We start from the raw sequence: 10907 nt of genomic DNA on the forward strand, positions 1-10907 counted from the left end.
GAGGAGGTTTAAGACGGAAGGCACGCGCTGTCGGTGTTTTGTTTGATGGCATTTGTTTGCGGGTTGCCATTCGCAAAATTCTGAGGAATAACCCTGTCACTAATGTAAGACCTGGTACAAGCAACTTTAGGGATAGAATGGTGCGGCAATACAACCCGCAAAAACTGCATGTAATATAAAATAGCGTGGCATATAGCATACGTTTACCTAAATGTATACGGAACATCACGGCGACGACAAAAATTCCCTTGGGGTGTCCACAAGAATGCTACCGCAATAATACATCGGGATATATGTATACGACGTGCATGACAGGCATGCACGACATGACATACTTTTTTTTTCCAATTCTGGGGTTCTAAGTTTTTGCATTTCGCCGCCATTGAAATGCGGCCGCAGTATGGTATGGTAAAATTTTATTGTATGCGGCCGCACTGGCTTGGATTTAATCCCGCCAATGACATGACATGCATGACATGACAAGAATGTCAAGCCTTCATGACATGACAGACATTGACATGTCATACTATGACATAAACATCATCACCTAAGCGCGACAGAGGAGCCCGGCTGCTTGCACGACTCATAGATGCCGTGTTTCGCTATTGGCATTACGGTGTGTCGCTACATTGCTTCAGTGCTACTCGCTGTAACCTTGACACTCGTCGTGAGACTGGCCCTGGGAAATGTTTTCTTATTCTTATTCTTCCTCCATACATAGCGCGTAGCCACAGTGGGGGATTGTTCAAGCATCGCTTGTGGCCTCTTTTCCTGTGTTTACCACGTCGTGCATTCTGCTTCGTTTAACCATGACCTTCGGGAGCGGCCAGCACAAAGCCCGTACGCACGGCCCGATCCCGTATGGCAACGGTTTAACTTAAGAAATGTCGTTAGTGTTCGTTTGTGGACATGTCACCGCAGCATGGACAGCAACTGGGCAGAGTCGGAATTCATTCTCTATTTTAACGCACGCAGTGTGCCGATCACGCTAACTGTTGTTTTGCTTAATAGATCATTGAAAGACTCTGCACACGTTCGTAATGATTCGTTGTGTCACTTTCCGATCTAAAATAGTCTATTTTTGACCATTCGCATATTTGTATATGTATACCGCCTACTACGACGCCTAGTAAATTAATATCATTTGATACCTAAAATTATAGACTGAGGTAGTCGGTAAGCTACGGTTAAGCTGTACAGACAGCCCATGCAGATAACGCAAATTAAACTTTACACAAATCTAAGGTGATAACGAAACCTTCCTCCATGACGAAAACGAACACGTTTAAAACTGCGCGCCATTTTCTTTCCTCCGTGCTGCACGCACCAGCAGTCCAAATGATGAGCTAGGAAAAAAGAAAGAAAGAAATTTTAAGGAATGCAGCAAATCATGACCATGCATGCACGAGGAAAGTGACACGTCTTTCCTTTCACGAATCACGGAGCAAGACCCAAACACCAAATCATGGCCAAATAACGAGAATTCTCTACCAGTAGCCTATAACTAATGGCAACAAGCAACATTGTGGGCAACAAAACCATGTGTTTTGCATAGAGTTTGTTTTCCGTGTTTTCCATCGGGCGGGCAGTCCATGGGAGTGTGCAGGTGGTGTGATAACTTACTGACGTGAGGTCGATATACTTTGCTGATCTACTGTCAAGCGCTTGTTCTTCTATTCCAGCCTAAAAACAGCTGTGCTTCTATCTGTGTTGGAGTGAGGGCTGTACAGAACGACGCAATGATCGTTTACCGGTTGCTCGAAACCAAGCGCATTATTACTTTCGGATCGCGGAAACTGCATACATTACCGGCAAAGATGAAAGCATGGCAAGCCCGCAACTTTAATGGCATCGACAGCGTCCTTCTGGAAGAGACGCGAGTTCCACAGCTAGCGTCATCGAACGAAGTCCTAGTTAAAGTCCACGCAGCCAGCGTCAACCCACTTGATGTGGCGATGTTAGGCACGTACGCACTGCTTCCGTTGCACACGTAGCTTTTTTTGTTCCTAAGGATGCTTAAACGCGAAGGAGTGCTGATGAGACGGTGAAATGCTGTTTTTCACAGATGGATACGGCAGAAATGTTATAGACGTTTTAAGGACGCTTCAGTACTTCCCTAACAGCAGGGAAAGATTTCCTATGGTCCTGGGCAGAGATTTTTCCGGTGAAGTCGTCGGTGTTGGACACGGCGTGAAGGAGTTTCAATTTGGAGACGAGGCAAGAATAACGATAACTTTTCTGTAATTTACGTGCGATATCGCAAGTGAACAGCCATAACTGCACACTTCATCTTCTCGCTACACTTCAAAATTATGGATGCTTAATTTTTGACCTCGTCACTCAGTTTGCTACGTTGTTTTCTTTGTAGGTCTGGGGTGCTACAATGGCTGGCCGACAAGGATCTCACGCAGAGTATATTGCAGTACCTGCAAGCGTTGTAGGAGGCTCTTATTGATTTTATATGCAAATTCGTTTCATGTAGCAGTACAAGAAGCTACATTATGACGGAAACTTTCGCATCCTACTTACTCTGCAGATATCGAAAAAGCCAAGAACAAAGTCCCACTTGGAATCGGCAGCATTGCCGTATGCAGGTTTAACTGCATGGGCTGGAATCCGCACCGTGGGCAACCTCAGCAGGTACACAACTCGAAATAAAAGGTAAGGAAGGCGCCCAAACCATAGCTTTTGTTTATAATGAGGTAGCTGTAAGACTGCCTCAAGGGTGTGTGAATAGTAGTTTTTGAGACTAAATTGGACAGTGGCCAAAGCGAATCAAATCTAGTAGCTTCACACACAATAGTAGCTGTAATCTTTTTTGACAGAATTGGCAGACTAAAAGTGGCGTAATCTAGCATCTCTCTTGTACTTCGCCACCTTTGACAAAGTTAGTTATAGCTACCTCTTTTCCACCTGAACAAAGTGCTTGTCGTTCTTATGCCGGCTGTTTAGAGAGTGGTCAGTGCAATGAAAGCTAGATTCCACAGAAAAAGTGCTAGCAGTCAGCTTCGTCTGTTGTGCTTTATTGTATTTATATTTCTCTTTCTTTTCCCTCGTTGTAGGTGCTTAGTTTTAGGGGCCTCTGGTGGCGTCGGAACGTTTGCAGTACAGGTGTGTTTTGTTCCTGCATACTTCGTAAACATTGCTAAATGAAGTTCAACAACCCTTACAGACACCTTGGTCCAAATATCATACTTGTCCCTAGACCGGCTTTGCATGACTGTTTCCATTTGAGAGTTAAACCAAACTTCTCTCCTTCTCTACAAAACATTGCATTATTTTTGCTCAGTTCAACACTGTACTGGCCACTGTTACAATGTTACACGGGCACACGACTCATTACCAAACATTTCACAAATAAGGTCATCAGGTATATATGATTCTTCCTGCTAAACCACATCTCATTATACTTAGTGGTATGGGGAGGTGTATATTTTGTTACTTTCTTTCAGTTTTATTATTTAATTTATCCAACCGAACTGACGCTAAACCTATAGCTTTCTTCCGCTGAAGTTTCACATGGAGGTGTAATTTCATGGTGCTGTTTTGTTTTGGCTGAGAAAGACTATAGACTGGATCATAAGACAACTCCGGGAACACGAAGAAGCTTTTATTAATGTGACACACTCTCCGACCGTAACAGGCAACAAAAAGCGAAGACACAGGCAATGATGGGGTCACTACTTTAACGAGGCGGATCAATGAGCAGCTGAAGGCATAGCGCCCTTCCTTTGGTGATGCGCCCGATATTGTATAAGTTATCACTTCAGCTTTGCTTCGGTTGATAGCTATGTTTGATGCTTGGTGATGTGCAGAGCAAAAGTGCAACAGCGCACTTTGTCTAATGCTTTTTTTTTGACACATTAAGAGCAGCCACCTTTATATGTTCATTTTGGCTAGGCACTGATGTCACGTAAATGTTTTTTATTTTCATTTCATTTTTAATAAAGACGTTCCATCACCCACTCGCACAGTATTTGCCTGTTTCATCATTAATGAATCAGTAGGCATGTCATTGGATGATAGCAGGCATAAGTGTAGACTTTCTCAGCAAGAAAGCAGTGGTGCCCTCTGTCAGGATTATGCTGAAGCACAGTGAGTGCCATGTCTCACTGTAACAGCCACAGATGACACAACTGTTTCTTTTACAGAGGCATTTAGTGTTTCAGCCTCTTATCGCCACTGACTTGTGGTTTCAATATTTTTGGTATGAAACAGACAAAAAAAAAAGTGCATTACACAGGGCAACCATTCTTTTCAGTGTAACAAATACTTTTATATCCCTCATATCTGCAAACAACATATAGTTACAACTTACCCCAGATGAAACATGAGTGTACTGCTTAAAAAAAAAAACAGCACTATGCAAAATGTATTGCAAAACGACACCTCTGTTTGAAGTTTGAGCCCGAACAAGCCAGCAGCTTAGCTGAAAGGACAACTTGGCTATGTTATTCATATAACATTTGATTTCATAATGCCAATGTCTTAAATGCAGTTACTTCCTGTCTTTTGGTAGTGGCCCTTTGGCTAAATTATAAAAGTGCTTGTGCTTACACAGCTCTTAAAAGCTTGGAACGGATCCGTCACAGCCACATGCAGCACTGGAGCGGTAGAGCTGGTTTCAAAACTCGGGGCAGACACAGTTGTGGATTACACTGCACCTGATTTTGAGGCACAGCTACTCCACGGCCCAAGGTATGTATTGCCAATTTTAAAACTCACTTGCTGCACTATTTATTCTCATTTATATTATTGTTGGCACAGCTTTTTATACTTTTGCTTCAGAAGTGCTTGTTTATAGTGTCATTAAAGCATGCTACGCTGTTTGGAGAGAGCTAAACAACGGTTGATAGTGCATAATAAGTAGCTTTGTTGAGGCCAGTCATGGCACGTGTTTGTAGCAGAACTGCATCTCACAAGAAGCACCGGATACACAGCTGCTGACCACAACTGCAAACTGTCAAAAGGGCACAGAAAAGTACCTTTATTGTATTTTTCCATTAACTTCATAATCTAGAATAAACACACATAAAGAAAAAAAAAATTTTTGAGCCACATCCGTCAATGTCTTTCTGTCACAGAATAAGTGTTTCTCTTGCATGTCTTGCCAGCTGGTCTGCACTGAAGATGTCATTTCCAAAAATGACCATCCCAGCATTCATTTCTGTTCACTAAGCACAAGGCTAGGAAGACTAGAGTCAAGAGCATTTATAAGTCCTGCAGTGATGCTAGCAGGAAACAGCAATCAGGCAGTTTTACTCATCTATGTTTAGTCATTAGATTTTTGTCACTAAACAAACATTGAAATGTGAACATAACTTGAATAGTTTGTGTTAACTGAAAACTATTGTGCTGTCTTTTCTGCCATGCACCTCTGCCAAGTATGTGGTGGTGAGCACATCAATAATGATAATGTGTGAAAGTCACACATTTGTGGATTAAAGATTGTTGACTGGAATTGAAAGTGAGCATTGCATGCAAATCATTCTGGTTAGTAAACTCCATCTACATAAACATCTGACGCATCTAACATAAACATTACATAAACATCTACGTAAATATAAACATCTGCTACATCTACTGCACATCTCCATAAACACCTTCCGCCAGCTACCAGGGTTGCATGCTGGGCCTATATAAAGCTGCTGCAGCTTCACAAAGTTGTTATTGATTGAAGTATATTCAGAATGACTCCATAATATTGGTTTCTTGGTGCTTATGTAATTGGTCTAATTAACAGGGATGCATATAAAGCAGCACCAGTGCAAGAAGTGCTCACTAATCATAGTTTTAACTATATGTTGACCAATGTAGTGAAGGTAAAGCTGCAATGTAGAAATGCCAGCCTAAACAGCTCTAAAATGGGTCTAGAGCACTCTGCCTTTGCATTCGTGACGCTTTGCGCAATTTGCACACACTTTTTTCTTTTTTTTTTACAGGTTTGACTTTATTCTAGATTGCGTTGGTGCTCATCAAGGCTTGTCACCAACCAAGTTGCTTCACAAAGGGCGCCTTTCGACCTATGTTACTGTCGTGTCACCTGTGTTAAGAAACACAGATGACATGGGGCTTTTCTCCGGAATGGCACTGTCTGCTTGCCAGGCCTTACAGGTTACTGTTAAGGTGAGGACATTGATTTTGTTTTCAGCGTGGCAAAGATTTGCACATTCTTATTTTCCACTTACTAGCATGATAGCGTTTGAAAAACAAAACAGATAATGGCTAAGCTAAATAGTACTTTAAGTATTATGGTCCTTAGCGCAGTCATGTTCACAACAGGAATAGGTGATAAGATGGAAAATCCAGCAATTAAAAGCCCTCTAAATCGCCTCTGACACTTTCAACACATTTTAAATAAACACATGCATTGTGTACAGAATGCTACATCAATCATCTCGCTGAACCTGCTGAACATGGCAGCACTAGGTACCACGACGAAGCCACAAAGTAAAGAAAGCAATCCCCTGCTCCTCTCAGGAAATTTGTGGTCTCCTCTACAGATTGCATTACGCCAGCAGGGCCATGTGCATGCCAGCACCAGGATAAAAAACTGTTGATTGGGCAGTCGGTGAGGAACGAGAGTGTCAACATGACGAGGGAACCGGCTGTGTGTTTTAAGGAAAGAGGGGGCTCGCCCATTGTGTGCCACTGATACTTCCCTGAAGCTTCCATTCAGCACGGTGTCGTGCTGAGAGAGATCAGAGGCAGACAATGAGGAGCCTTTCTTCTTGTGTGTTGACGTGACCCGTAGCCTTTGCCGCACTGTATGGTGTTGGTGACAGTATGTTGTTAGGAGAGTGCCTGTGGGGAGGGTAAAAAAAAGAAGGTGCGCCACATAGTCATTCGTCAAATGCCTGCAACTTTACTATTGCAGCATCACTTGGAAAAATTCTTGTGGCTGTATGTTTATTGTAGACTGCGAACAGCTGGTGATAAATGACATTTTTTTGTTGATTCATTTAGCAGTCATTTAAGAGATAAAATTACAACACTCTAAATTAGGGACCAAATGCAAGTAGATGGTATTCTTGTTCAGATTAACAGTAAGAAATGGAGGTGCTCAGGTCGAAAAGAAAAAAAAAATTGTCACCCACCTGACAGCACAGTGCAAAGCTATAAAAATCTGCACAGGTCATGTAATACCTAGACCAGGTGACCCATGACCCAAATAAATTTGAAGGGGAGGGGAATAGTGTTTAGGGTGGCAGAGATAGAGAAAGTTGTAGTTATGGTGTGGGTTCAGTTGAAGTTGACGCAGAAGAGCTTTTGAAAGGAAGCTAAATAACATAAACATTTAAAAGAAAGCAGGCAACCAATACACATGGTGAGCTGCTTTTTTTTTTGTTGTTGTTACTGTAGCTCTGTACACATATGTAACAGCCTACCTACAAGCCCCATGTTAGTGTGCCTGCCAGAGAAAAGTTATTTCTCTGTTTCCATGTATGTTTATATAGGAGCTCTCGAGCTAAAGCTTTTTCTTAAGGACTTCGTCAGTAGTGACACCAGTATAATGGTGCATCTTATTTTAAAAAATTGGGGATAACGAATTTGCTTCGTTGCAAGCGGTGCTCTAACAGGCCAGATTTAAATACCAGTCTGAATCACACTTTTCTAGAGCGGTCGAGTGGCCAGCTGCGAACTGCTCCAGTGCCTGCAGCTGCTACCTTGTGGTAGCTAGGTTCCAAATTTGTCCTATAGTACATGGTCTCAGCATGCGGCATGACCATGCATGGTCTCACCGCAGCATCAGCCTGCGCTTACTATTTGCATAAGATGGCAGCGAAATCGGCTGATTGACCTTTACAGACAAGTGTGATTTAGGCTGTGTATTTACACATTATTTATTTAGCAAGCCCCTCTTCTAGTTCTGGCAGCAGTCACATGTGGCATCTTTCCTTACACATTCTGCTATGCACTCGAGATTAGAGTATTTCCATTTTATACTGGCACTTCCTTGTGTCGTTTACGTTCTTGGCCAGTTCAATCTGATTAGGGAACACGTTTCTGTATAATGTGCAGGAGCTTGTTGATGGCCGCAGTGCTCGCTGGGCTTTCTTCTGCACCAATGCCGATGCATTGAAGGAGATTGCCGAGCTTGTTGACCTCGGCAAGGTAAGTCCCACTGAATACAGTTGGTCATTTATCTAATTTTTTTTGTGGAACAGGGCTCCTACAGACAAAGCAACTGCAAAATGCAACAATATATTGCCATGTACATTAACAGCATATTTTGTTGTAGCCGTATTGTTAGAATATATTTGGCACAGCAGCCGTGCCTTTTTTATGAATGTGCGAATTCGGTGGTTATAGTTTGTGGATATTTGAGTGAAATATAATTGGTGTAAAGCTATTGGCAGCCTTCAGAAATCAACTGGGCTTTTCATTCCAACTCGTGACTATCCTAGAAGATGAATAAGATTTGTAGCTGTAAAATACAGCAAAACACTTCTTGCAGCTGTTTTCATAAAAATTACAAGATATGTTAATAAATGGTTCTCAGTTAAAGCCGCTCCACATACATCCCAGAAGGGGCCCTGAAACACTTTTTTTTTTACTAATCATAGAATGGCCTCACTATTGAAGGACGTCATCTCACAAATTTCATGCCGCAAACATTTTTCGAATCCTCCAACTATAAATAAATTATCCCACCGCTACCCAGCTTTCTCTCTCTTTTCGTCTCTGCTTGTCCACTGGAAGCTACACAACCGAAAGCCAAGAGGGCAAAGCCCTGCTTGAAAGGGCCCGAACCACCCCTTGGGGTTGGTGAAATAACATAGTCCGGGGTTAGCATACACTGCTGTGAACATCTCAGCCAAGTTTTGCTGCCATATGGAGTGCGTGGAGCGCGTAAGCGAATCGCAAAGGCATCTTCTCACAAATGCTCTCTTTTCAACAGAAAGCCCTGTCCTTACTCTCTTCTAGATGCGCTATTTCGTCATTCCCTTAGACGGCAGCTTTTGGACGGTTTTTAGCTGATAGCTGACATCAAGCTATGGTTGACTACATGGCGTAGATACCGCGGCCGCCGCAGGGTGCCGTCACGAGTCCACTGGCTAAGCGCACTGTGGCTCGATGAGGACAACCGCGTTTGGATTATGTCTAGCACGTCGTAGGCACCAAAGGCAGAAGTCGTGGAGTCTACAATAGCATCCAAAATGAAATTTGAACTGTATGCCACGGTGACATTTAGAAGGCGGAGCATTGTGGGCATGCCCCATGGCGCCGTAGCCTTCGCAGTGCAAAGCATTGAAAAAGGAACGGGAGCACAGCAGAGGTCATGTTCGATTGCCGGTAACTCCGCTTCTGCTGAACACATTGAAGTACTTTTTGCGGCAAAGTATTTCTGAAATAGCCTATTTTCACTTAAAATTTTTCCATTTTTATTTATTTTACTGTGCCATTGTTTCTAAAATGGGAAGTTTGCTGGACCGATGCCGATTTGCCAAGAAAGTGGGTCTTGACATTGATCTTAGACTGTATTACTTAAGAAATCCAAGGGCTTTCTAGGGAAAAAAAAAGAGCTCCTGAACTTTCAAGGGCCTTGAAAACATAGTTTTCAATTTCAAGGGTTTCAAGTACCTGTGCACACCCCATCAGGTTAGCTCAGATGGCAGCATGATTGCCCGGGAAAAGTGTTTGTCCCGAGTTCGATCGCTGGACCTGGACAAACTTTTCTTTAGGTGAAAAGCTTCCTGTACGAGAAACACGTATGGGTTTTTTTTTTTTTTTTGTAATTTCAAGCCAGGTGAATGGCAAGTTTCCCTTTCATGAACCTTTCGTCACGTTGCGTGCTTCTGCAGGACTGATTTGCCATGGCTAACTTGAAGTCGACACAGTACCACCTCATAAAGCCTTTCACAGTGTCTGCAACTTTTACATGCTTGAAATATTGGTATAATCAAGTGCAGCTTGCTTTCAGTGAGCTTATCCCATTCTGTCTGCCATATTAATTATTTAGCTATTATTTCTTGCTGCTGCAGCAGAACATGAGAGCAAGGAAGTGGACTGAAGGTGGAAAATGATAAGAGCATGCTGTAAACAATCGAATCAGCTTGAGACTCAATTTTCTTCAGATTTCTTTTTGGTTAGGAGGTTTATTCTATGTGCCAATATGTAAGTGATTGCAAATATATACTAGATGCCTGTGTTGACTTTGTTGCAAGAACTAGTAAATATTGCTGGCCAGTGCTTTCTTAAAAGCATTTGTGGACAGCTTCCTTACTTGATCGGGTCGAACTGCTGTTGCATTACCAGTAGCGCCACCAGTACTAACACCAGCTAAACTCTAAATTTAAGAAAACCTCCAGAGTAGGTTTAAGAGGACTTGTGCTGACGTTTGCGCTTAGTTTTTGTTGAACTAAGCTATCACACTGGACAAGATGTCAGGCTTGGCGACTTCCTGTCATGCCATTCATCCCACTGTGGGGACCTTGCCTAGACAGGCGTGGTGCTTGTTTCACAATTGTTTGTAGAAGTTCGATGATGGTAAGAAACCGAGAGTGAATAGAACACAATTATTCTTTTTCAGGTGACACCTGTCGTGAGCAGCACCTATCCTTTTCTTGAAGTTCCAGCAGCCTACCACAAGATAAAGGAAGGCCACGCCAGGGGAAAGATAGTGATCTCGGTTGTTGAGCAAGAACCTCCTGTCCACAAGCCCCAGAAACCGCGACTCTAAATCGCGTAATTTTAAGCCTCTACTTACAGAAGTACATGCAGGGAATGTTCACGAGTTGCTCGTCGTGTATAAATGCAGATTAAGCAGTCATGACAAATATGTTAGACGAATATTTCCGTCACGGAATGTTTTTATTCCCCTGCTGTGGCTTTAGGATGTATTATATGACACAAATAAAATTCGCACCTCTTTGCAGTAGCGAAAAACATCTTTGCATTAGCAG

General features: G+C 42.6%; 1 protein-coding gene across 1 annotated transcript; it reads left to right on the forward strand.

Annotated features, from left to right (window-relative positions):
- The first annotated feature begins 1526 nt into the window (after positions 1-1526).
- On the forward strand, positions 1527-10879 carry LOC142585462 (NAD(P)H oxidoreductase RTN4IP1, mitochondrial-like). Its single transcript, XM_075696239.1, has 9 exons — positions 1527-1962; positions 2066-2217; positions 2369-2437; positions 2537-2661; positions 3063-3111; positions 4562-4698; positions 5943-6126; positions 8023-8115; positions 10535-10879. Exons 1-9 carry the CDS (start codon positions 1740-1742, stop codon positions 10682-10684), a joined length of 1182 nt encoding a protein of 393 aa, XP_075552354.1. The 5' UTR covers positions 1527-1739; the 3' UTR covers positions 10685-10879.
- Positions 10880-10907: the final 28 nt, after the last annotated feature.

This window comes from Dermacentor variabilis, chromosome 6, assembly GCF_050947875.1.
Source record: "Dermacentor variabilis isolate Ectoservices chromosome 6, ASM5094787v1, whole genome shotgun sequence".
NCBI classification, from domain to species: domain Eukaryota; kingdom Metazoa; phylum Arthropoda; class Arachnida; order Ixodida; family Ixodidae; genus Dermacentor; species Dermacentor variabilis.

Excerpts from the sequence above, each read along its gene's own strand:
- LOC142585462 (XM_075696239.1), top strand. The coding sequence starts at position 1,740 with ATGATCGTTTACCGGTTGCTCGAAACCAAGCGCATTATTACTTTCGGA. Across the intron at positions 2,662-3,062 it reads TACACAACTCGAAATAAAAG|GTGCTTAGTTTTAGGGGCCT; the intron begins GTAAGGAAGGCG and ends CCCTCGTTGTAG. Across the intron at positions 6,127-8,022 it reads CCTTACAGGTTACTGTTAAG|GAGCTTGTTGATGGCCGCAG; the intron begins GTGAGGACATTG and ends TATAATGTGCAG.